We start from the raw sequence: 26,995 nt of genomic DNA on the forward strand, positions 1-26,995 counted from the left end.
AATCAGCTGGGAGGACAAGCGTGCTTACATTAGCGTCGTTGAAGAAGTCAATGGCACCAGTATCGAGGCTATGATCATCCAAAACCAACTTCGCTGGGCCACCCATATGCTTAGGATGCCAGGGTCCTGTCTGTCAAAGCAAATCTGATTCACCCAGCTCAAGGAAGGATCCTGAACAAGTGGAGGACAAAGTGACCAGCGCCTCGATACTGGGGATATTGGCCTGGGAGAGGATGCCCATGTACGGCTGCCCTGCCAGTGGATTTGCGGGATTTTGTGGAGGCAGCGTTGGTGATATCTCTCCAAGGATTTGAGGTGTCTGCAGTCCATTGTCCATGTTTCTGATGCATACAGGAGGACAGGGACCACGGCTGCTCTGTAGACCATGAGCTCGGTGCTGGGTTTGAGATCTTCAAAGACTCTGTTCCTCAGGTGTCTGAACACTGCATTGGCGCATTGGGGTCGATGTTGGATTTTGTTGTCTGTGTCTGCTCACCCCGAGAGGAGGCTCCCGAGGTGTGGGAAGTGATCCACATTGTCCAAGGGCTCACCGTGGATCTTGATGGTTGGGGGGCAGTTTTGTGTGGCAGGAGTGGGCTGGTAGAGAGCCTATGTTATCCTGATGTATAGTTTGAGGCGCATTCTCTCATGTGCCTCGGTGAATGGGATGATGATGGTTTGTAGCTCGGCCTCTGAATGTGCAAACACACAGATGTCGTCTGCATACTGCAGCTCGTGAAAGAGGTTGGGGTGGAACGAAAGAGAAAATGCTGGAAAATCTCAGCAGGTCTGGCAGCATCTGTAGGGAGAGAAAAGAGCTAACGTTTCAAGTCCGATGACTCTTTGTAAAAGCTGCAATGAACTTTGACAAAGAGTCATCGGACTCGAAACGTTAGCTCTTTTCTCTCCCTATAGATGCCGCCAGGAGAGGGCTGGTTTAGCACAGTGGGCTAAATAGCTGGCTTGCCAGGCAGAATAGATGCTGCCTGATCTGCAGATATTTTCCAGCATTTTCTCTTTTGTTTCAGATTCCAGCATCTGCAGTAATTTGCTTTTATAGGGGTTGGGGTGGTCTTGGTTCTGGCCTAGAGGCGTCGGAGGTGAACAGTTTCCCTCTTGTCCGGTCGGTTAGGTCCACTCTAGCGGGGAGTTTCAGGCTGGAGTGTTGCTGCGAGGAAGATGGAGAAGAGTGTTGGTGCGATGATACAGCCCTGTTTGTCCCCAGTTTGCACATATATTGGGTCTGTGGTGGTTCCGTTGGTGAGATCACAGCTTACATTTCATCATGGAGCAGGTTGAGAATGGTGACAAATCTCTCCAAATTTGAGGAGGATGCTCCTCATGATTGACAGAGTCGAAGGTCTTTGCAAGATCGAAGAAGGCCATGTACAGAGGTTGATGCTGCTCCCTGCACTCTTCTTGGATTTGTTGCGTGCTGAAGATCATGTCCATTGAGCCTCGTGATGGGCCAAAGCCACACTGAGACTCATGGAGTAGTTCTTCAGAAAGTAACATAAAAGGGAATCCCTAAAATTAAACATGAAAGGGTCGTCAAAGGTCATCTGAGGCCTGATTGCTGCCACAACAGCAACAGTTTTAAACACCCCCAGCCAACATATATTCACCACCACCTAACTCCCATTGAACAACTCTCAACCGTGCGCCTCAATCTTCACAATGCAGTCGCACAAAATTGGAGGCATTAAATTGGGGGTCACATTTGGGGGGAAAGGTTTTGGAAGCACTGAAGTATATATTGGTGTTCCACAGAGGTAGGCCATAGGACCATTGCTGTTTTGATATATATTAATGACCTGGAATTGGATAGTGAACATAATTTAAAGGTTTGCAGATTACATAAAGCTTGAAAATGTAGAAGGCAATAAGGAGGATAATTGCAGACTTCAGGAAGCCATAGACAAAGTGGTGAAATGGGCAGACACAACGCAGAGATATGTAAAGTAATGCAATTGGAATTAAAAATGAGAACCCGGAAGTATAAACTAAATGGTATAAGTCTAAATGGGATACACAAAGAGGCACTCCAGGTTTGCATTCACAAATGTTTGAAGACAACAGAACCAGTTGTTAAAACTATATTTTTTCATAATCAAGGCAGTTATTCCTTTTAATGCCCAGGGATGGAAACCATAGAGCCCCAGAAATTTGTTTAATTTTAGTCTCAGATTCTCCAGCACCATTTTTAAAAACTGTGTGGAATTCAGTTAGTTCCTCCCTTTGGATTTAGTTTTCCTTGAACTTTTGGTACTTTATCTTCATGTGGACCATGAAGACCAATACAATGTAACGATTTAGTAAGTCTGTAATTTTCTTACTTCCAATTACAAGATTGCCTATGCATCATTAAGGCTCCCACATCGCACTTCACCATCCTTCCTCTTAATATATCTGCAAAAATGTTTAGTGTTATCCTTCATTTTCCTTTACAAGCGTTTTCTTGTGTTCATCTTTGGCAGCTGGAAAGATGGCGGCGTGCTGTTAATGTCACTGGGCTACTAATCCGGAGGCCCAGGCAAATGCTCTGGGAACATGGATTCAAATCCCACCATGGCAGCTGGCGGAATTTAAATACAATGAATACATTTGGAATATAAAACGGGTTCTAGTAATGACGACCATGAAACTACCATTGATTGTTGTAAAAATCCATCTGGTTTTTAGGTACTTTAGGGAAGGAAATCAGCCATCCTTACCTGGTCTGGCCTACATGTGACTTCAGACCCACAGCAATGTGGTTGATTCTTAACTGCTATCTGGTATGGCCTAGCAAGCCATTTAATTATGAGAGCTATTAAGGAAGGGCAAAAAATGTTGTCCTTGCCAGTGACGCCCACGTTCCATGAAAGAATAAAGAATATAAAAGCTCTTAAACTTCCTTTTTCCGGGACTTCCGGTGACGGCGGGCGGGAGGCGGCCGCACAATGGAGGGCTCCCGTTCGGGAACGCCATTTTCGGGGCTTTAAGCCCGGTCCCAGGGTCCACGGAGGCGGCAAAAGCAGGAAGAAACAGTGAAGGCACAGTGAAGAAAAATGTCGAGGGTAAGCAAAAAATCATCCGTAAAGAAAACAGCTGAAGGTCCGTCAGGGAGTGGAAAGGTCACCGCGGGGTCACCAAGGAAAATGGAGGCTGGAGCACCAGTGGAGGCCGCATTGCTTACGGGTGAAGAAATAACTAAGGTGATGGCTGCGGAATTTGAAAGGCAGTTTACAAGATACATGGAGACAATGAGGAAGGAGATGAGGGAGGTTTTGAGTGCGCTGGTTGAGGAGGCGATTTCCCCGGTGATGACGGCGGTGGCGAGCGCAGTGGCGGAGATGCGAGAGCAAGGGGAGGCGCTGAAGGAAGTGGAGGAGACATTATTGCAGCACGGTGATCAACTTGCCTCGATGGGGAAGGAGATGCGGAAGGTGATGGACATTAACAAGGATCTGCGAGGAAAAATGGAAGACCTGGAAAACAGATCCAGGCGACAGAATTTGAGGATTGTGGGGCTGCCCGAAGGAGTTGAAGGACCGAGGCCGATTGAGTATTTTAACGCGATGCTGGAGAAACTATTGGGGGAGGGGGAGGATCCCTCCCGATATGAACTGGATCGGGCTCATCGGTCGTGGAGGATGTACCAATGGCGAGTGAGCCGCCAAGGGTAGTGACTCTGTGCTTCCGTAGGTACAGTGTGAAGGAGAAGGTCCTGAGCTGGGCCAACCAGAAGCGGGTGGTGCAGTGGGCTGGAGCTGGTATACGTGTACACCAGGACTTTATGGTGGAGCTGGCGAGGAGGCGGGCTGCCTTCAACCGGGTGAAGAGGGGACTGTACATTAGCAAGGTGCAGTGCGGCATTGTATATCCAGCGAAGCTGAGGGTGACTTAGAAGCTCAGGGACTTTTATTTTGGAACGGCGGAAGCAGCGGAGGAGTTTGCGAAGGCAGAAGGACTGTGGCAGAATTGAGAAATGGCCATGTGCCGATGTGACCTCATGACTGACTGTATTTTCTTATTTTTTTGTTTCACTGCGTGCGGGTGTATGGGCTAAAGGAGCTAATGTTGTATATATTTGGACAAGAGAAGTGATGGGACTTTCACTCGAAATGAGGGCTCTTTGGGGTGTAGGTGGATATGCGGGGTTTGTGTGCTAAATGGGGATTTCTGGGCTTTCCTAGGGCCGGGCAAGGGGGAAAGGGACCCGGGCGGGGGCCTCCACGCTGGCCGGTTTAAGCCGGCCAGTGAACGGGAGTGAGGTGGGGGGAGGGGCTGCGGCCATCGGAGCCTGGCACATCAGGGTCCGAGTGGTCTAGCCGGGGTGGAAAGTTGGGGGGGAAGGAACCGAGGTTGGGAGGAGGAGTTTTACAAGAGGCAGTGGATGGGAGGAGTTGGAGACTGGGGGGTGGGGGGGGGGGGGTGTACAACTCTTGGGTACCATGTACGGTACTCTTTCAGAGGTTGGATGGCGTTGAGTGTAGGGGGGGAGGGGGAGTGGACTCTATAGGTAAATGGGCGGTCCCGGACTCCTTTTTCTTTTTCTCCTTTGTTTTTTGTTTCCACCGTGGGAGGGTTTGTTTTATTGGATGCATATATTGACAGGTGGGCCGTTGTTTGGGGTGGTGGGAGGATGGGATCGTTGGTATTGTTAAGGGGATTGATTTTGTATTCGTTACCGTTTACTGTTTGTGGGTGGGGTGTAAATTTTGAAGGAAAATGTGAAAATGGAGAATAAAAACATTAATAAAAAAAACAACTTCCTTTTCCCCCTTTATAATCTCTCCAGATTCCAGATGTTCTCTACAGCAATTTTCTTTTGCTTTTCCTCACTTCCCTTGTTTGTACAATTATACATACAGGGCTCTTTCCCTTTAAGGGTATTTCAGGCCTTGTATTTTACCAAATCATTTGTGAAAATCTCCCACTGCTCATCCATAGTTTTTGTCCATTAACTTTTCTGCCCAATCTAATGCAGTCAATTTCTGCCTCATCCCTCCAAATTCGACCTTATCCCAATTTAAAACCTTGTTTCATGCCATACTATTCATTCTCAAACTGAGACCAAATTCTATCAAGTTACATTCACTGTTCTCTTACCATTAGATTAACTAAATACGACATCATTAAATCTTAGATGGCCTGTTATCTTCTTATTAGGATAGGTGAGTAAAAGCCTGAGCTAATAAGTAGGTCTTCAGCCACTTTGATTCACTCTCAGTTATATCAAGAGCCAGCTGAGCTGGTTAGAGGCTAAGGGTACAACCAGCTGTGCCCTTAGCCAAGCTGTAACAGTAGTCACAACTCTGGCATCCACCCCACCCAACAATGTGGAAAATTGCACAGATATGTCCCGTCCACAAAAAGTAGGACAAATCCAATCCAGCCAATTGTCACCCTATCAGATCAGCCTTGATCGTGAGCAAAGTGATACAATGTGGCATCAAGCAGCACTTATTCACCAATAATCCATTCACCAATGCTCAGTTTGGATTCCACAAGGGTCACTCAGCTCCTGACCTTTATATAGTCTTGTTACAAACATGGACAAAGAGTTGAATTCCAGAGATGAATTGAGAATAACTACTCATGACATCGAGGCAACGTTTGACAGAGAGTGACATCAAAGGGCAGCAGTAAAATGGTGTCAATGGGAGTCACAAAGGAAGATAGCTGCATTTGTTGAAGGCTGATGATCTCAGCCCCAAGGACGTCTGTGAAAGTGAACCCTTCAGGCTCACATGCAGTAAAATATGGACAACATTCATGATCGGGCTGATAGGTGTCAAGCAGCATTCAAACATACAAGTGCCAGGTCATGTCCATCCCCAACAAGAGAGAACCTGACCACCTGCCCTTGACATTCAACAGAACTATCATTGTTCAATCCCACCATCAACACTTTGGGGGTCAACATTGACTAGAAACCTAATTGGACCGACCACACAAATACTAAGTAAAACAAGTTAGATGCTAGGAATTCCACGGTGAGTAACTCACATTCAGACTCCCCAAAAACTCCATCACCTACAAGTCAGGGGTGTGGCAGAATGCTCTCCACTTGCCCAGATGGGTGCAGCTCCAACAATACACAAGAAGCTTGGCATTACCCGGGGCGGAGAATCCCACTTGATTGGCACCCCATATACCACCTTAAAAACATGCAATCCTTCCACCAATTGCACACAGTGGCAGCAGTATGTACAACCTACAAGATGCATCGTCACAAAAGGTCAAGTCTCCCCCAACGGCAACTTCAAAACCTGCAAGAACAAAGGCAGTAGTTCTTGGGAACAAAACCAGCTACAAGTGGTATAGCATCCTGAGTTGGAAACGTATCAGGGTGGATTCTCCGCCTGTAGCAGGGTTCCCGATGTTGCGAGAATCAAACGTCGGGCTAAAAACAGAGTCAGTGTTGGCAGCCGATCCCATTCCGAAGCTCTGGTCTCCCGTCAGCGGCAGCAGCAATCTATGTGCCCTGCGCCGGTAGGAGGATGCAAATCACAGAATTCTACAGTGCAAAAGAGGCCTTTCGGCCCATCAAGTCTGCACCAACACATGAAAGGTCCTGACCTGCCTATCTAATCCCACTTTCCAGCACTTTTCCCATATCCTTGTTATGATGTGCCAAGTGCTTAGCCAGGTACTTTTTAAAGGATTAGAGGAATCCTGCCTCTACCACCCTCCCAGGCAGTGCGCTCCAGACCGTCACCGCTCTCTGGTATAACTGTTTTTTATCAAATGCCCCCTAGACCTCCCACCCCTCACCTTGAACTTGTGTCCCTCGTAACTGACCTTTCAACTAAGGGGAACAGCTGCTCCCTATCTACGCCCCTCAATCTTGTACACCTCAATCAGGTCACCCCTCAATCTTCTCTGCTCCAGAGAAAACAACCCAAGCCTATCCAACCTCTCTTCATAACTTAAATGTTCCATCCCAGGCACATCCTGGTGAATCGCCTCTGCACCCGCTCCAGTGCAATTACATCCTTCTTATAATGTGACGACCAGAATTACACACAGTACTCCAGCTGTGACCTCACCAAAGTTCTATACAATTCCAACATGACCGCCCTGCTTTTGTAATCTATGCCCCGATTGATGAAAGCAAGTGTCCATATTCCTTTTTCACCACCCTATTAACCTGCGCTTCTGCCTTCAGAGATCTATGGACAAACACAGCCAAGGTCCCCGGAACTTCACAGTGTCAGACCTTTCATAATATACTTCCTTGTTAAATTACTCCTTCCACAGAAGAACTAGGGGAGGAGATAGAGGAGGGTATGTGGGCTGATGCCCTAAGCAGGGTAAATTCCTCTTCCTCATGCGCCAGGCTTAGCCTGATTCAATTTAAGGTGCTACATAGAGCACACGTAACGGGGGCAAGATTGAGCAGGTTCTTTGGAGTGGAGGACAAATGTGGGAGGTGTGGCGGGAGCCCGGCAAACCACGCACATATGTTTTGGGCGTGCCCAGCACAGAAAGGGTATTGGAAGGGAGTGACGGGAGTGATTTCGCAGGTGGTGAAGGCCCGGGTCAAACCAGGCTGGGGGTTAGCTCTATTTGGAGTTGCAGAAGAGCCGGGAGTGCAGGAGGCGAAAGAGGCCGATGTCGTGGCCTTTGCGTCCCTCGTAGCCCGGCGCAGGATCCTACTCATGTGGAAGAGTCATGGGGACTCTTCTTCCGAGGTAGTATGGGCTGAAGTTAGAAACAGGAAAGGAGAGGTCACCCTGTTGGGAGTTTTTTATAGGCCTCCTAATAGTTCTAGGGATGTAGAGGAAAGGATGGCGAAGATGATTCTGGATATGAGCGAAAGTAACAGGGTAGTTATTATGGGAGACTTTAACTTTCCAAATATTGACTGGAAAAGATGTAGTTCGAGTACAATAGATGGGTCGTTTTTTGTACAGTGTGTGCAGGAGGGTTTCCTGAAACAATATGTTGACAGGCCAACAAGAGGCGAGGCCACGTTGGATTTGGTTTTGGGTAATGAACCAGGCCAGGTGTTGGATTTGGAGGTAGGTGAGCACTTTGGGGACAGTGACCACAATTCGGTGACGTTTACGTTAATGATGGAAAGGGATAAGTATACACCGCAGGGCAAGAGTTATAGCTGGGGGAAGGGCAATTATGATGCCATTAGACGTGACTTGGGGGGGATAAGGTGGAGAAGTAGGCTGCAAGTGTTGGGCACACTGGATAAGTGGGGCTTGTTCAAGGATCAGCTACTGCGTGTTCTTGATAAGTATGTACCGGTCAGACAGGGAGGAAGGCGTCGAGCGAGGGAACCGTGGTTTACCAAGGAAGTGGAATCTCTTGTTAAGAGGAAGAAGGAGGCCTATGTGAAGATGAAGTGTGAAGTTTTGGTTGGGGCGATGGATAGTTACAAGGTAGCGAGGAAGGATCTAAAGAGAGAGCTAAGACGAGCAAGGAGGGGACATGAGAAGTATTTGGCAGGAAGGATCAAGGAAAACCCAAAAGCTTTCTATAGGTATGTCAGGAATAAGCGAATGACTAGGGAAAGAGTAGGACCAGTCAAGGACAGGGATGGGAAATTGTGTGTGGAGTCTGAAGAGATAGGCGAGATACTAAATGAATATTTTTCGTCAGTATTCACTCAGGAAAAAGATAATGTTGTGGAGGAGAATGCTGAGCCCCAGGCTAATAGAATAGATGGCATTGAGGTACGTAGGGAAGAGGTGTTGGCAATTCTGGACAGGCTGAAAATAGATAAGTCCCCGGGACCTGATGGGATTTATCCTAGGATTCTCTGGGAGGCCAGGGAAGAGATTGCTGGACCTTTGGCTTTGATTTTTATGTCATCATTGGCTACAGGAATAGTGCCAGAGGACTGGAGGACAGCAAATGTGGTCCCTTTGTTCAAAAAGGGGAGCAGAGACAACCCCGGCAACTATAGACCGGTGAGCCTCACGACTGTAGTGGGTAAAGTCTTGGAGGGGATTATAAGAGACAAGATTTATAATCATCTAGATAGGAATAATATGATCAGGGATAGTCAGCATGGCTTTGTGAAGGGTAGGTCATGCCTCACAAACCTTATTGAGTTCTTTGAGAAGGTGACTGAACAGGTAGATGAGGGTAGAGCAGTTGATGTGGTGTATATGGATTTCAGCAAAGCGTTTGATAAGGTTCCCCGCGGTAGGCTATTGCAAAAAATACGGAGGCTGGGGATTGAGGGTGATTTAGAGATGTGGATCAGAAATTGGCGAGCTGAAAGAAGACAGAGGGTGGTGGTTGATGGGAAATGTTCAGAATGGAGTACAGTCACATGTGGAGTACCACAAGGATCTGTTCTGGGGCCGTTGCTGTTTGTCATTTTGATCAATGACCTAGAGGAAGGCGCAGAAGGGTGGGTGAGTAAATTTGCAGACGATACTAAAGTCGGTGGTGTTGTCGATAGTGTGGAAGGATGTAGCAGGTTACAGAGGGATATAGATAAGCTGCAGAGCTGGGCTGAGAGGTGGCAAATGGAGTTTAATGTAGAGAAGTGTGAGGTGATTCCCTTTGGAAGGAATAACAGGAATGCGGAATATTTGGCTAATGGTAAAGTTCTTGAAAGTGTGGATGAGCAGAGGGATCTAGGTGTCCATGTACATAGATCCCTGAAAGTTGCCACCCAGGTTGATAGGGTTGTGAAGAAGGCCTATGGAGTGTTGGCCTTTATTGGTAGAGGGATTGAGTTCCGGTGTCGGGACGTCATGTTGCAGCTGTACAGAACTCTGGTACGGCCGCATTTGGAGTATTGCGTACAGTTCTGGTCACCGCATTATAGGAAGGACGTGGAGGCTTTGGAGCGGGTGCAGAGGAGATTTACCAGGATGTTGCCTGGTATGGAGGGAAAATCTTATGAGGAAAGGCTGATGGACTTGAGGTTGTTTTCGTTGGAGAGAAGAAGGTTAAGGAGAGACTTAATAGAGGCATACAAAATGATCAGGGGGTTGGATAGGGTGGACAGTGAGAGCCTTCTCCCGCGGATGGATATGGCTGGCACGAGGGGACATAACTTTAAACTGAGGGGTAATAGATATAGGACAGAGGTCAGAGGTAGGTTCTTTACGCAAAGAGTAGTGAGGCCGTGGAATGCCCTACCTGCTACAGTAGTGAACTCGCCAACATTGAGGGCATTTAAAAGTGTATTGGATAAACATATGGATGATAATGGCATAGTGTAGGTTAGATGGCTTTTGTTTCGGTGCAACATCGTGGGCCGAAGGGCCTGTACTGCGCTGTATTGTTCTATGTTCTATGTTCTATGAAACCCCCCGGACTGGAGGCCTGGGTAAACGATATGGCGGGGTTTATTAAACTGGAGCAGATAAAGTTTGGCCTGAGAGGATCGGCTCAAGGGTTCACCAGGCGGTGGCAGCCATTTCTCGACTACCTAGGGGAACGTTAGAGGGAAGACGGATGACCAGCAGCAGCAACCCAGGGGGGGAGGGGGGGGAGGAGGCTCAGTTGAGTATAGGTCAATAGAGTACGAGGTTTTGTTACTTGTATATTATCATTATTGTTATTATTGTTAAAAAGTTTAAAAATTTCTGTTTTGTTACTGTTATCGTTTCGCTTGTTTTGTAAGCGGGAAAAATGTTGCTCAGGGAAAAAAATTTCAATAAAATATATATATATATTTTTTTAAATTACTCCTTCCACAGTGTATCACCTCATACTTGTCAGGGTTAAATTCCATCTGCCACTTTTCTGCCCATTTGACTATCCCATCTATTTCTTCCTGTAACGCAAGACACACAACCTCTCTGTTCACCACCCAGCCAATCTTTGTGTCATCCGCAAACTTACTAATCCTACCTCTGGGTCAGTTATGCCTATTTGCATCTGATTAATGGCTGGAAGCCCGATTCTCCATGCCCACATGAAGCTCCTGCCCCCTTGACTGGGATTCACATGGACGTAGATTGGTGCAAGTATTTTCAAGCGTGGCCCTAACGAGTGGACCCCACGGTTGGTCAAGGGGGTAAGTATGGAACTTAGGTGTCCCCAAAGTCCTTTAGAGAGCCACCCACTCCCCAAAGCACAAATCATGCACTCCTCACCCCAGCCCCCCCCATCAGACCCTCATCACACCCTCAACAGAGAGCCCAACAGCGATCCCACATCAGAGACCACACATCAAAGACACCCCCATCAGAGATCCCCCCCCATCAGAGATCACCCCCACCCCTCCCCATCAGAGATCCCCCCCCAACCTGGAAGCTAAAGAGCAGTTCAGGCAGAAACAGTGAAAAATCACAGTTTTTTCACTTACCAGCTGCCTTAGATAAAAGGGTTGAAATGTTTAAAAACATCGAGGGGATCAGTGCTTTCACTTCCTCTTTTCCTCAGCAGGAAGTATTTAACTTATTTTGATATGGTCAGCATCTGCCAATCATAGCTAGATGTTTATAAATATTGTGGTTAGGCTCAAAGCAGGGTACTTGAGATGCATTAAAGCCTGACTGAAAATGAAAATAAACAATCCAGACTCCTGGCAGTCTGGAAGTTATTGCTCTTCAATTACAGCTGACTAAAAGGTATTTATCTTTGAAAGTACATAGATGCCTGGCAGAGAAGGATCTGGGGGGGGGGGGGGTTAAATCCTTGTGATGTTTTTTGGCTTTATATGAAGCCTAGGGCACCTGTACCAGCTGCTGCTTTCAACACTTTTGTCTGAAGCAGCAGGTGCAAGGTGTATAGGGCAACACGGTAGCACAGTGGTTAGCACAGTTGCTTCACAGCGCCAGGGTCCCAGGTTAGATTCCCGGCTTGGGTCACTGTCTGTGTGGAGTCTGCACGTTCTCCCTGTCTCTGCGTGGGTTTCCTCCGGGTGCTCCGGTTTCCTTCCACAAGTCCCGAAAGACGTGCTTGTTAGGTGAACTGCACATTCTGAATTCTCCCTCCGTGTAGCCGAACAGGCTCAGGAATGTGGTGACTAGGGGCTTTTCACAGTCACATCAATACAGTGTTAATGTAAGCCTACTTGTGACAATAAAGATTTTTATGTAATGGACTGGTGAATGAAAAAGCAGTGATTTTTCAGTTTCTGCCTGGACTGCCCTTCAGCTCCTAGGCAGCGGTGATTGATGTGGGGGAATCTCTGATGAGGAGGTCTCTGTTGGGGTGATCTCTGATGGAGGGACGGTGTCTGATACGGTTCTCTGATATGGGAGGGGTGTCTCTGATGAGTGGGTGTCTCTGATGAGGGGGTGTCTCTGATGTGGGGATGCCTGATTGTGGGGGGGGTCTCTGATGGTGATCTCTGTTGGCAGTCTCTGATTGGGGTCTTGATATGAGGATCTCTGATATGGGGCCTCTAATGGGGGGATAGGGTCACCCTCATGCATGCATGTTGTGGGGGGGGGGGTGACCCATAAATTCCCCAATGGCTAGGGGGGGCAGGATGCCCCTATCTGTCAGCATGGGGGGCAGGATTCACATTTTGGGGGGAGGGGGGCCCACTGCCAGACCTTGATCTCAGGCTTCCTGCTCAAAATGGCAGCCCGCTACCCGCCATGCATAGATTTGCATGGCAAGGGAGAGGGAATTGCTCCTGGCTCCGCTCCTAGTGCCAGCGCAGATCAGGAGCGATTCTGTTCTGGCGGGAGCACTTAGTCTCCCGATCGGAGAATCCTGCCCATCATATTAGTGCACCATTGTTTGATCAAAATCTTGGAACTCCATCACCAACAACAGCGCAGATGTTCCAAAACCACATTCCCATAATGCTGTAATATGGATTGCACTCACTCCCACCTTTTCAAAGGCAATTGGGAATCAGCATTAAATGGTGGCTGTTCCAATAATCCCCACATCCCAGAAACAAATTTAAAATCATCTTTCTTTCACATTGATCAGACGAGAAAGCATAATGGAACTTAACATTAAAGGAGACACAAAGCGGGGACTTCCGGTGACGGCTATGTGGTGATCAGTCGCACATGCGGTGGTTCCCGCCAGGTTACATGGTTTTTGACCCTTTCTGCCTGGTTTATGGGTGATCGTTTGGAGGAAGTTGGTGTAGTTTGATGGAATACAACCCCCTCGTTCGAGTAATGTCCGGTACAAATAGCATAAAGCAGAAGTCAGGCAAGGGGTCGTCGTCAAACTCAAAGGTTCCTCGATCCTCAGGATGGGGGACATGGCTGCAGCTTCTGCTGCGTCGGTGGCCCCTCAGTGGACGACTGAAACGTTGTCTGGCTTCTTGACCGAGACGAACCAGCACCGGCGGTTTCTGAGGATTTGGAGAAGGCAATGGAGGGGGTTTTGGCCCCAATACAGGCAGCCATGGGGTGGCATGGTAGTACAGAGGTTAGCACTGTTGTTTCACAGCACCAGGGTCCCAGGTTCGATTCCCTGCTGGGTCACTGTCTGTGCGGATTCTGCAAGTTCTCCTCATGTCTGCGTGGGTTTCCTCCGTGCGCTCCGGTTTCCTCCCACAGTCCAAAGACATGCAGGTTAGGTGCATTGGCCGTGCTAAATTGCCCTTAGTGTCCAAAGGGGTTGGGTGTGGTTGCTGGGTTACAGGTATGGGGCGGAGGTATGGACTTATGAGGGGCACTCTTTATAAGGGCCAGTGAAGACTCATTGGGCCGAAAGGCTCCTTCTGCACTGTAAATTCTATGTCTATGTCTAAGATATGGACCAGCGGATAGAGGTACAAGGGGCGACGAGTTGGAAGGTGGAGGTGGCACTTTTTGACGATCGTGATTGGATTGTCTCCCTGGAGGTAGAGATGAGGGGGCTGTTTTTGGAGCGTAGAGTGCTAAAGGCAAAGGTTGATGATCTGAAGAAGCGCTCCAGAGAGCAAAATATAAGGATTGACGGACTGTCAGAGGCCCTGGAGGGCTCCAACTTCACAGATTGTATGTCCAAGATGTTTGGAAAGTTGGTGGGGAGGAGTCTTTCCAACCCCTACTGAGTTGGACCGGGCATATAGATCGCGAAGGCAGACGCCCAGAGCGGGGGAACCAACTCAGGCGATCAGTCAGGTTTAATTGATACCTGGATGAGGAGCGCGTCCTGAGGTGGACAAAGGACCATCGAGACTGTAGATGGGAGGACCATGCCATCAAAATATACCAAGATGTTGGGGCTGAGCTGGCGAGAAGGTGTGCGGCATTTAATAAGGCCAAGGCTGTGCTGTACAAGAGCAATGTGAGGTTTGGTGTGGGATACCCAGCTCATCTTCGGGTGACTTTCAAGGACGGAGACTATTATTTCAATTTGCCGAAGGATGGAAATACATCTGTCAAGATGCACAGACTCGGGGTGAACTAAAGTGCTTCAAGACTATGGAGTTTGTTGTTTGTTCATTGTTAAGTTCATCTGTATGTGTATCTTTTGGGGGACTTTTGTAATATGGGGGGGGGACTTGGGCTTGCTGGTTTTGGGCGAAGTTGGGATTTTCCTCTATTGTTCTGTACTAAAGTTTGGTTTAGGTGGGGGGGGCTGATCGCTGAAAAACTGTTTAGTTGACTTTGATTTCTACCCTGTGTTGGGGGTCACGCAGGTAGCATTATAACTAGTTAACGGGAGCAGAAAAGGGGAGATGTCTGCAGCTTGTTACCGTGGGGGTGTTTTTTTTTAAGGTAATGAGCTTAGGTTTTTGTTTCTGTTTTGTTTGGGGGCGGTGGGGGGCGGCTTGTTTTTTTGTTGGGTGTTGTTTGGTCTTCAGGGAGGGGTTTGGAGGGAGGATGAAGGGGGAGGGGTGAACTACTGACACAGTGACGATTCCATTGTTTTTTGGACTGGCTTTATGGGGGATGTGGCGGCCATCTTGAGTGGACTTGGAGCTGGCGCAGGTTGCAGCCCTGCTGGACTGCCTCACAGGGGGATATGACTGATTCTCAGAGGGAGGGGGGCTTGATCCGGTTGATACATGAGGGGATTAAATAACCCAGTAAAAAGGTCCCGGGTGTTTGTGCGCCAAAGTAGTTTGTAGGCGGATGTGTATTTGTTTTTTTACAGGACACCCATTTAAGAATTAAGGATCAAATAAGATTGTGGAAGAGATGGGTGGGGCAGGTATGTCACTCGGATTTTGATTGCATGGCAAAGGGGGGGGGGGGGGAGGGCACTGTGTTGATTAATGAGGATGGTAAAGCACCAGGTCTGGATGGGTTCCCCATTGAATTTTACAGTTTGCTGGTCAAATGGTCCCACTTCTGCTGGATATGTTCAATGATTCCGTGTCCGGGGGTGTGTGTGTTGCCGGCCACCCTGACGCAGGCTGTTGGAAATGCGTTTGGAGCCCTGTCTACCGAGTGTGATTTTGGAGAAGACTGGATTTTCTAAGGGCCAGCATTTGTCAGCCAATATCAGGAGAACATTGTCGTACTGTCGCCCTCCTTAGAGGCCGAGCCAAGGTAATTCTTTTGATGGACACAGAGCTGAAGTTCAATAGGATTGAGTGGGGGGTACCTCTTTGAGATCCTGGGGCAGTTTGACTTTGGGCTAAAATTGATTTCATGAATGGGCAGGACGGTGGTGCAGTGGTTAGCACTGGGACTGCAGCGGTGAGGACCCAGGTTCGAATCCAGGCCCTGGGTCACTGTCCGTGGAGTTTGCACATTCTCCCCATGTCTGTGTGGCTTTCACCCCCACAGCCCAAAGATGTGGTTAGGTGGATTGGCCACACTAAATTGCCCCTTAATTGGGAAAAAAATAATAATTGGGTACTCTAAATTTATTTTTAAAAAGATGATTAATGATTTAACATGTGCAAAAGTACATTCAGGCTGCAATTGTGCTTGGCTGCAACATGAAAAGAAAATGTTATATCTCCAAGATCATTGATTTAAATTGGATTGATTTGTGGGAAATAATCTCCAAATCACCAATAAACATAATACTTTATTCAGTAATTCGTCTTATTCTTGAATAATGGAGTGACTTTGGCAGCCTTTCCAATCCAAGAGGTCATAATAAAACAGTAAAATCCCAATGAGTCAAATCCCAGGGGATCCATCCACAAAATTTGTGTTAAGCAGAGCTTTGTGATAGCTGAGGCCCCATTCCCACATGAAAGCATTGCTATGAACCTGATATGCCTGCAAATGTGTTCCATGTCAAAAACAAGAGATTCAAATGTCAAAAGGAAATGCATCAAGAACGTTAAAAGTCTTTATTTATTTTGATCCCATCTGACAATCGCCCAACCTTATAATAGGCTGGAACTTTACATTGAAAAATGTTGGGAGTTTGTTCTGTAATCTTTTCCTGCTTAGTTTGCTTTGTCGTGAATTGGGCCAGCCATTCATTGCTGCAGGTGAACTCCATGTGACCCAGCTTCTTTGCAGGGGCAGCTGCCCTTTATTGCAGAATTGGACCAGAGATGGAATTGTTGTGTTTGGACTGCCTTGAACAACATGAATAGAGTTTCTTCAACATCGGGATAGGCAGCCATCCCTCATGCTCTTCCTTGCTGAAGAGAATGCCTACTAGTTGAACTGTTCCCAGATATTTACCATAATGGTGGACAGACTCAATGATGGGATCTCCCACCCCTTTGCAATGCCTCCTTGATGCCACAGTATTCACCTTCTCTCCCATCGCCAAAACTTTTAACTTTCTCCCAAGTTCAGCCATACTCGTAGGCTATGCACAGGGAGATTTCAATGTCAAATGATGGCTGGCCCAGCGCTCCATGATTTCACGTTCATGTGATCTACCTCCGTTTTGATGAATTGGCGCCACCTTAAGACAATCTTAGAAAAGTTCAGCGAATCCAGAATTACCAGTGTGACATTTTGGCCATCATGGCCATCGTTCTATGGGATTTACTATTCTTCCGGCAGGAATGGTTGACTTTGACATAACTACATTTTGTGTCAGTTGAGTATATGACTGTGGGAGCACGGGCCCTTTAAGAGGCGGGTCCTCATGGCCCATGGGACCGGCGAGGGGTCCCAGGCATAGAGGACCCTAGAACGTGAAGACCTGTTTAGTGACTCTGTGCCTGTGTATAGTTTACCGTTACTTGTTCCCAACAAACCCTTGTTCCATTATATTGGAAGTCTCCATAGTATATCCTCGAGCCACCACAATGACATATCACGATTCCATTGCCACAAGATCATTGCTAAGCTTCTATTTCAACTTCAACCATTTTTCTGCTTATCCCCATATCGCTTCACTTCTTTATTGTCCAAAAATCTGTCAATCCCAGCATTGAATATATGCAAAAATGGAACATCCACATTCCTCTGGGTAGAGAATCTCAAAGATTCACAACTTTCCGTGTGCAGGAATTGCTCCTCACCTCAGTCCTAAATGGCTAACCTTTTATCCTGAGGCTAAACCCCTAGTTCTAGGCTCGCCAATCATGGGAACCATCCTCTCAGCATCAACCTTGTCAAGCATTCTAAAATCTTTGTCTCAGTGAGATTACATCTCATTCACCATTCAATTAAAAACAAATATTTTACTTATTTAAACGATATAAATACTTTTGGTCTTACAGATGGAATGACAGCACAGTCCATAAAACCAGAAAAAATTCTGCATTCCTTTGCAGTAATAGAATTTTACTTACTTAGTCACTTCAAAGCAGTGGCTCTATCACACAACAACCTGGGGAGTGATTGGTTGCTTACCTCTTGCTTTCCATATTGTAGCATTACTTATTACAAAAGTAATATTTTAGGTGATTCACAAGATGATATCTTAGGGAGAGTACAAAAGCACCGTTTGAGGACAACATTGCAGTACCACGATAAACTCTGTTATCTGCGCATTGAAGGGATGCAAATGAATTTCTAGGACTAACCGAAACGCAAGCTGCCTGTTTTACTGCTGCAGTGTCTCTTCTGTTTATATTCTCATTCCAAAATGAATGGGTTTCCAGCTTTAGCTCGATCATCAGTACAAAGTGCCAAGTGGGACGCAATAATCACCCAGATGAAAGCAGACAAAAAATAATTCAGCTTGCATCCTCTTTGTGATCATCTTAAGAACATAGAACATATAGTGCAGAAGGCCATTCGTCCCATCGCGTCTGCACCGACCCACTTAAGCCCCCACTTCCACCCTATCCCCGTAACCCAATAACCCCTCCTAACCTTTTGGTCACTAAGGGCAATTTAGCATGGACAATCCACCTAACCTGCACGTCTTTGGTCTGTGGGAGGAAACCGGAGCACCTCAGAGGAAACCCACGCAGACACGGGGAGAAAGTGCAGACTCCGCACAGACAGTGATCCTGCAGGAAATCGAACCTGGGACCCTGACGCTGTGAAGCCACAGTGCTGTCCACTTGTGCTACCGTGCTTAAGAGGGAGAAGCAGACTTGTCTCAGTCTGACCCACCCCATAATCAGGAAATGGTCGATGCGACCATTAAAAACCTTCAAAATATTAACAAAAAGAGACTTACATAACTATTCACATCAGCAGATAAATTTGGAGTGACAGAGGCTAAGGTTCAGATAACTGAAAATCAATGGAAGTTTACCGTAAACAAAACTCATCCATTATATTATACTGTCTGTGCAATCAATACAGCCAACAAGTTGAGTATCAACCTACAAAATCCTTCTAATATGTCAATGGCAGGCGATAAGAGTCGGCGAGACTCCTCGTCAGCCATGCTTGATACGAAGCTGCTATAAGCCTCTGGCGACAGGCTAGTGACCTGATCCTGGAAAAACCTTGCTACAGGGACAGATATAGGTCTGCCATGTGCACTACTATGCACAGAAAAAGAAACAACAGAGGGAAAGGCTGGAAGGCCGGTTGATGTAGAATTAAGTAGGTTATTTGACATTAAGCGCTGAATGCAGGAAATAGGAGCAGGAGTAGCCCATTTGACCACTCAAGCCTGCTTCGCCATTCAACTAAATCCCGGCTGACCTTCTACCACAATACCATTTTCCTCCCCTATCCACATATCCCTTGATACCTATAAATCTATCTCTAGAATATACTCCATGACTGAGCCTCCCCATTCCCCTGAGGTAAAGAATTCCGAAGATTCACCATCTTCTGATTAAAGAAATTCTTTCTCATCTCAGTCCTAAAATGGTCTACCTCTTATTCTGAGACTGTGCCCCTGGTTCTAAACACACCCACCAGCCAGTGGAAACATCCTCTCTGCGTCTACCCTGCTGAGCCCAGTAAGAATTTTGTAGGTTTCAATGAGATCACCCCTCATTCTTCTAATCTCAAAAGAATACAGGCCCAGTCTTCTCAATCTCTCCTTACAGCACAGTTCTCCCATCCCAGGAATCAGTCTGGTGAACCTTCATTGCACTCCCTCTATGACAAGTATATCCTTCATTGGATAAGGAGACCAAAACTGTACATAATACTCCAGGTGCAGTCTTACCAAGGCTCCAAACAATTGCAACAATGTCCCTATACTCCTGTACTCAAATCCCCATGGTAATAAAGGCCAAAATGCCATTTGCCTTCCTAATTGCTTGTTGCACCTACATGTTAATTTTCAGTAACTTCTGAATAACGCCACTCGGGTCCCTTTGGACATCAATACTTCCTAATCTCTCACCATTTAAGAAATATTCAGCATGTTTTTCCGACCAAAGTAAATGACTTCATTTTTTTCCACATTATCTTCCATCTTCATGCCCATTCATTTAACCTTCCTAAATCATTTTGAAGCCTCTTTGCATCCTCCTCATGACCCACATTCCCACCAAGCTTTGTGTCATCAGCTACAATTTGGAAATATTATATTTGGTCCGCACATTCAAATCACTGATATATAGATTGTGAATAGCTGGGGCCCTGATTCTTGCAGTGCACCGCCTGCCAACCGGAGAACCGTAGTCCTACGCTGTTTTTTATCTGTTAACCAATTCTTAATCCATACCAGAATACCACCCCACGTGCTCTAATTTTGTTCACTTAGCTCTTGTGTGGTACCTTATTTAAAGCATTCTGAAAATCTAAATACACCACATCCATTGGTTCTCCCCTATTTATTTTACGTTATAATAGATTCTAGCCTTTTTCATACTATCAGGGTAACTGGTCTGACGTCTTGTTTTCTCTCCTTCCTTTTTTAAATAGCGTAGTCACATTTTCTACCTTCCAATCTGCAAGATTTTAGGACATGAGTCTAACAATAATATGTCAAAAAGATATGTGGAACAAAAAACTGATGGATTGTAACGGGCACAAGCACAGAAATTAATATTTTATATAAATGCAAGTTTTAAGACATGGTTATAACCAAGGATATATTTTCAAGCAGCTTTCTAGTTCTGCTGTAGAGTAGGCCCCAGGTTTCGCTATCATCACCCTTGGATGCCCACAATTTGGATCGGAGTTCCTATGTATTGGGAAACTACCAAATTGTACTCGTTGGATTCGCTCAGAGTGTGAAATTTCTGTATAATTCCATTTGCTTTGATTTACCTGCTTGTGAGAAAATGATGTGATTAATGTAGACATGTAAGCTGAGCAAGGTTATGAATGAGCATCCCAATCCAGTTATCCAGTACAAAAATGCCCATTATCCAATGATTGCCTATCTGATTCAAAGCTCAAAGCTAGCAGCTGCAGAAAAGAACAATTAAGGTGATATTTTTGTGTAGATTAGTGAGATAGGGTTCTTTGTTCTGTAAAACCCATTAGTAGTACCCTTGCTCTAATGCCACCCTATATGTTACACACAGCACATTGAAGATTAACAGCTGAGGGTCTATGGCTGGAGGATTGGCAGGAGAAAACATCCACCAAAAACCACTCTCTCATCGGATACCTCACTGTTTGCACCTGGCTTTAATATCCCACGGCAACAGTGGGCCTTTTCAAACTGTTTCCGGATTGGCCAAGGCCTCTGTGCATCCACCCAACATCAGCGAGGTCAGCAAGATCATCCAGGTTATAGCTGTAAATGTAGTCAATTTAATGACTCACATTGTCAGGGAGCATCCTCTGGCTAAACTTGAAGGCAGACTTAAAGAACTACTGAAAGATTACTGCTTAGCTCTGTGACTATGCACACGCTAAATGAATAAATAACATGACTAGGACAAATGGAAAAATGTTTCAATCATAAATATGAACATCAGTCATCTTGAAGAGCAAAAGAAAAATCAATCTTTTATTATTTTTTTAAAAAAGAAAATCTGTAAAACAAAAACAGTTTTGTCATAGCAGTAGCAAAGATACTTTTTAAATATACAGTTAATTCAGTGGAAAAAGAAGAGATTCTCAAAGTAATACAGCTAGTGCCACTGACTGCTTTAAGGGTTTATTTTCTTGAACAAGTTGTGTTAACAGACTCGATCCGTTCTTTCCTTCAGAATTCCGCAAACAATTCTCATAAAGAATCTGGATTGACTTCCTTTGATAAGAGGGTCAAAAATAAAGGTTTGCAATTTCCTAATTAAACCACACTGTTTGATAGCAAACTGGGCTACAGTCTTTCGAATTCAACAAAGAGTAACCGAACTCACTGGAAACAAATCTCATTGCTGCAAACAGAACCCCCTGTAATAGTGAATATGGTGCTATTTTGGATCCAGTGTAATTGAAGAAAATACTTCCAAACTCAATGCAGACATGGTGGAAAGGAGTTTCCTATTCTTGTAAAAAGATTTTAAATAAACAACTGCAAATTAAGTTCTGGAAGAAACAAATTCAATATTTTAAATACGGGGACAACTGTATCTTGGAATCTTGATGGCTGCTGCAATTCCATAAATTTGGTTGGAGTTATTACTGTGACATCTGAGCTTCCATTGCCTGTGCTGTCCACTCTGGGGCAGCCTGGCTGATCTTCTCCAGTAGATTGTTTACTTGGAAACAAAGGGACTGGATCTGTTTGTCCCATGTAGGCAAAGCTTCACGAGCTGGAAGAATAAAGATATAATAATAAATATAATATACCAGTCTAGTACTCCAAAAACAAAAGATACATTGTTCGAAGAGTGCTGGAGTACCAATGTATTGTGTGAGAATGATGGAATTGTGACCTCTCCTAACAGGAGGTTTCTGATTTTAGTTATGACAATGTAAGGCAGGGGGAGCAGGCAAGTTACATGGGAAGATAGGAAGAGCAATATGCTACTGAGCCCCTTGAGCCTATTCCCCAATCAAATAGATCATGGCTACCACGTACCTTAATTCTATTAACCCAGTTTTGCTCCACGTCCCTTGAGATACCCACATCCAGTAAAAAATCTCAGTCTTGAAAATATCAATTGACCTAGCATCTAGGTTTAATGGGCTACAGAAAAGAGAATGAAATCAATCAAGGTACCAAGTCTTGGCCATTATCTACTGACCTCCCCTGGAACAGTGTGATTGTACATTATCTAGTCAATGAATCCAGGCTATCACAAGAACAATGTGGCTTAGACGAGATACCAGAAAGGCCATAACAATTTCCCAGCATCAGAAGAATCTAGGAAAGGTGAAAATTAGAAGGGGAAAAATTAAAAGGTAGTGAAAGAAACTTTAACTAAAATGTTTGTTTTTCTTATGTGCAATTCAGAGGCCAGAAAACCAATTGTATATTTACCCCCAACCACCTGTCAAGTAAGGAATTAAAAACACACAAAACTAAACTCATTTCAACTCAATCATGGTTCCTAGACCTTGGTTTCATCCTCAAATAAGGTAATATCAGCCACTTTCGATTTTCCTATTGCTACCTGCCTTCCAGTAAAATAATTCACCTTAATCATTACTTTTTTTAGCCAAGTATCCCTTCCCATTTTTCTCTCCTCACCCAAAATACCCAGGCTAAATTAATTATTGCCAATTAAATTAGTCCATTTCTTGTATATTTTATTCAGGGGAATGGGTGTATTTCAAATGACAGATTATTCTGACATTTAAATTGTAGTTTTCAATGGAGATGCCTAGTTAGCTGTCAGTCAAGTAGTGAAACAAGAATACTCCATCCAGAATGGTTAAGAGGATTGGGAGGGAGAGGGAGAATGGAAATAATTGGTTAAAAATCAGTAGCATTGTTAGTGCTGATGAATGCAATGGACTCACATTATAATCAGCATGGAGCATAACTGCTTGTAACTTCTTGTTTCTGTACTTCAGAAGAAAATAGACTAATAGTTGAAGGTAGAGGGAGATTACACATTTTCGTGAGAAAGACTCAAATTAATCAATACAAATCCTTCCATGGTAGGCACATCAATTAATAAATTGAACCAGAAATACATTTTACTAATAATTTTCTTTCTACATATTTTAAGTAAATGTCATACTTGTATTCATTTACACCTGTCAAAATTTGACCATTAACTTTCTCCAGAGTTTCTTTATCACCTGGTATTCTCATTTGTTAAGACTTCCAAAATACATAAAAACATAGCCATCTATTAAGCTAATTTTACCAACACAATGACCTAAAGCAAATTCACTTTCAAAATTTTACGCATTTAAAAACATTTCAATGTGCAAATGCACCAAGATTTAATTAACTTTAAAGAATTACAAACAAATTAACTGTTAAAGCTGCTGTGCAGAATATATCCATTAATAAACACCTTTGTAAAAAGCTTGCTGCTTCCACTATAGCACTAAAAGATAAAAATAAAAATAGTGGAGATCAAGACAGGATTAAGGTACTCGTGTACACTGATGTATTCATTTTCTAGCATCATCAAAATCTTTAGGAAAGTGAGTAAGTGCGACTTCATAAAACACCAACAATAATTAAATATTGCTAAGATTTTTTTTCCACAAGCTTAGGAAAAATATATTGTCTGCTTCAACCACCACTTCTCTAAAAATGTGAATGATTTCAAACCACACCTAGAATATTGTGCACAGTTTTGATCCCCTTATTTGAGGAAAGATGTAGTGGCATAGGAAGCAGTTCAGAGGAGGTTCACTAGGTTGATTCCAGAGATGAGAGGTTTGTCATATGAAGAGAGATTTAACAGTTTAGGCCTATACTCTCTAGAGTATAGAAGAATGAGAGGAGATCAAATTGAGGTGTACCAGGTGCTAAAAGATATAGATACGGTAGACATAGAGCGGATGCTTCCTCGTGTGGGGCATTCTAGAACGAGAGGCCATAGTCTTAGGATAAGAGGTAGAAAATTTAAAACAGAGTTGAGGGGAAAGTACTTCTCCCAAAGGATTGTGAATCTGTGGAATTTGATACCCCAGAGTGCGGTGGATGCTCGGAAAGTAAGTAAATTTATCCATCCAGTTGACCTTGAGAAGGTGGACGAAAACAGCCTTCTTGAATCGCTGCAGTCCATGTCATGTAGGTACACACACAGTGCTGTTTGGGAGGGAGTTCCAGGATTTGGACCAAGTGACAGTGAAGGAACGGCGATATAGTTCCAAGTCAGGATGATGAGTGGCTTGGAGGGGAACGTGCAGGTGGTGTACCTGCTGACCTTGTCCTTCCAGTTGATCGAGGTTGCGATTTTGGAAGGTGCTGTCAAAACTGCCGTTGTGGGTTGCAGTAGTGCAGCTTGTAGATAGTACACACTGCTGCCACTGTGCATTGGTGATGTAGGGAATGAATATTTAAGGTGCTGGGAGGGGTATCAACCAATCAGGCTGCTTTGTCCTGGATGATGTCAATGGTGAACATCCAGTATATTGATAGTGGGGAATTCAGTAATGGTAATGTCAAGAGAAAATGGTTAGGTTCTCTCTTGCTGGAGATGATCGTTGACTGGCACTTGTGTGGCACAAATATTACTTGACACTTAGCCCAAGCCTCAATGTTGGCTACGTCTTGCTACATAAGGGCACGGAATGCGCTGAACATTGTGCAACCATGATCAATCACCTTTGCTTCTGACCTTGTGATGGGGGAAAGGTCATTGATGAGGCAGTTAAAGATGGTTGGGCCCAGGACTCTATAGATTTCATAGAATTTACAGTGCAGAAGGAGGCCATTCGGCCCATCGAGTCTGCACCGGCTCTTGGAAAGAGCACCCTACCCAAGGTCAACACCTCCGCCCCATCCCCACAACCCAGTAACCCCACCCAACACTAAGGACAATTTTGGACACTAAGGGCAATTTATCATGGCCAATCCACCTAACCTGCACATCTTTAGACTGTGGGAGGAAACCGGAGCACCCGGAGGAAACCCACGCACACACGGGGAGGATGTGCAGACTCCGCACAGACAGTGACCCAAGCCGGAATCGAACCTGGGACCCTGGAGATGTGAAGCAATTGTGCTATCCACAAGGCTACCGTGCTGCCCCGACTCTACCCTGAGGAACTCCTGCAATGATGTCCCTGGGTTGAGATAATTGACCACCAACAAATACAGCCATCTTCTTTTGTGCTAGCTTTGACTAGTGGAGAATTTTCCCTCTGATTCTCAATGACTCCAGTTTTGCTAGGGCTCCTTGATGCCACATTCTGTGAAATGCTGCTTTGATGTTAAGGGCCGTCATTCTCAACTTACCTCTTGAGTTAAGCTCTTTTGTCTGTGTTTAGATATTGGTTGTAATGAAGTCAGGATCTCAGTGGCACTGGCGGAAACCAAAATGAGCATCAGTGAGCAGGTTATTGCTGAGCAAATGCTGCTGGATAGCACTGTTGATGACCCTTTCCGTAACTTTGCCGAAGATTAAGAGTGGACTGTGGAGAAGATAATTGGCTGAATTGAATTTGTCCTGCTTTTTGTGGACAAAGAATAGCTGGGCAATTTTCCACATTGCTTGGTAAATGCCAGTGTTGTGGTTATATTGGGACAGCTTGGTTAGGGGCGCGGCAAGTTCTGGAGCACAGGTCTTCAGTATTGCCAGAATGTTATCATGGTCCATAGCCTTTGCAGTATCCAGTCCCTTCAAATGGTTAGTGATTTCACGCGGAGTAAATCAGACTGGCTGAAGGCCGATATCCGTGATGCTGGGGACCTCTGAATGAGGCCGGGATGGATTATCCACTCGGTACTTAGGGATGAGGATGGTTGCAAATGCCTCAGCCTTTTTGGCATGCAGGTGGTTCTGTATTGTAGCTTCACCAGGTTGACACCTCATTTTTAGGTATGCCTGGTGTTGCTCCTGGCATGTCCTGTTGTACTCTTCATCAAACCAGGGTTTATCCTGGTTAGCACTGCTGCCTCACGGTGCCGAGGTCCCAGGTTCGATCCCGGGCCCGGGCCACTGTCCGTGTGGAGTTTGCACATTCTCCCAGTGTCTGTGTGGGTTTCACCCCCAGAACGTAAAGATGTGTAGAGTAGATGGATTGGCCATGCTAAGCTGCCCCTTAATTGGAAAAAAAAAAGAATTGGGTATTTTAAATTTGAAACAGAAAACAGGGTCGATCCCTCAGCTTGATGACAAAGTAGGGTGGGTGATATGTCAAGTCATGAGGTTACAGATTGTAGAATTCTGCTGCTGCGAATGGCTCACAATGCCTCATGGATGCCCAGTTTTGAGTGCCAGAGACATTCAAAATCTATTCCATTTGGCACATTAGTACCACACAACACGATGGAGGGTGTTCTCAATATGAAGATGGGGTTCGTCTCCACAAGGCTGTGTGGCGGTCACTCCAATCAATGCTGTCATGGACGAATGAGTCTGCGTCGGGCAGGTTGGTAAGGATGAGGTCATGTAGGTTTTTTTCCTTTTGTTGGTTCACAAATTCAGTCCAGCAGCTATATCCTTTAGGACTTGGTCAGCAGTGGTGCGACTGAACCTTGGTGATGGACATAAAAACCCCCACCCAGAGTACACTCTGCGCCCTTGCGACCCTCAGAACTTCTTCCAAGCAATCCTCCATATCAAGGAGTATGGATTCATAGGCAAGAATTGGGGTGGGGTGGGTGGGTGCAGTAGGTGCTAAATGAGCAGGAGGCTTCCTTGCCCATGTTTGGCCTGATGCCAAGAGACGTCAAGGGTTCTGGAGTAATGTAGATGTCTCCCAGGGTTATTCCCTTCTGACTGTATACCATTGTGTTAACACCTCTGATGGGTCGGTTGTGCCTGTGGAACAGGACACATCCAGGGATGGCGATGGTGATGCTTGTCAGTAAGACATCATCCAGGGAGTATGATTCTGTTAGGCTG

At 45.4% G+C, this 26,995-nt stretch overlaps 1 protein-coding gene across 4 annotated transcripts in view; it reads right to left on the minus strand.

Annotated features, from left to right (window-relative positions):
- Positions 1-21,048: 21,048 nt before the first annotated feature.
- cops4 (COP9 constitutive photomorphogenic homolog subunit 4 (Arabidopsis)) overlaps positions 21,049-26,995 on the minus strand; it is a 158,135-nt gene continuing 152,188 nt past the window's right edge. For all 4 annotated transcript variants that reach the window (XR_011940182.1, XR_011940181.1, XM_072496347.1 and 1 more), the window contains one exon: positions 21,049-21,826. Coding sequence is in view for 2 of the 4 variants with exons in the window: in XM_072496347.1 (XP_072352448.1) it covers positions 21,693-21,826 (134 nt within the window). In the remaining 2 variants the exon portion in view is untranslated. The remainder of the gene's footprint in view (positions 21,827-26,995) is intronic.

Source organism: Scyliorhinus torazame, chromosome 3 (genome assembly GCF_047496885.1).
Source record: "Scyliorhinus torazame isolate Kashiwa2021f chromosome 3, sScyTor2.1, whole genome shotgun sequence".
Taxonomy (NCBI): domain Eukaryota; kingdom Metazoa; phylum Chordata; class Chondrichthyes; order Carcharhiniformes; family Scyliorhinidae; genus Scyliorhinus; species Scyliorhinus torazame.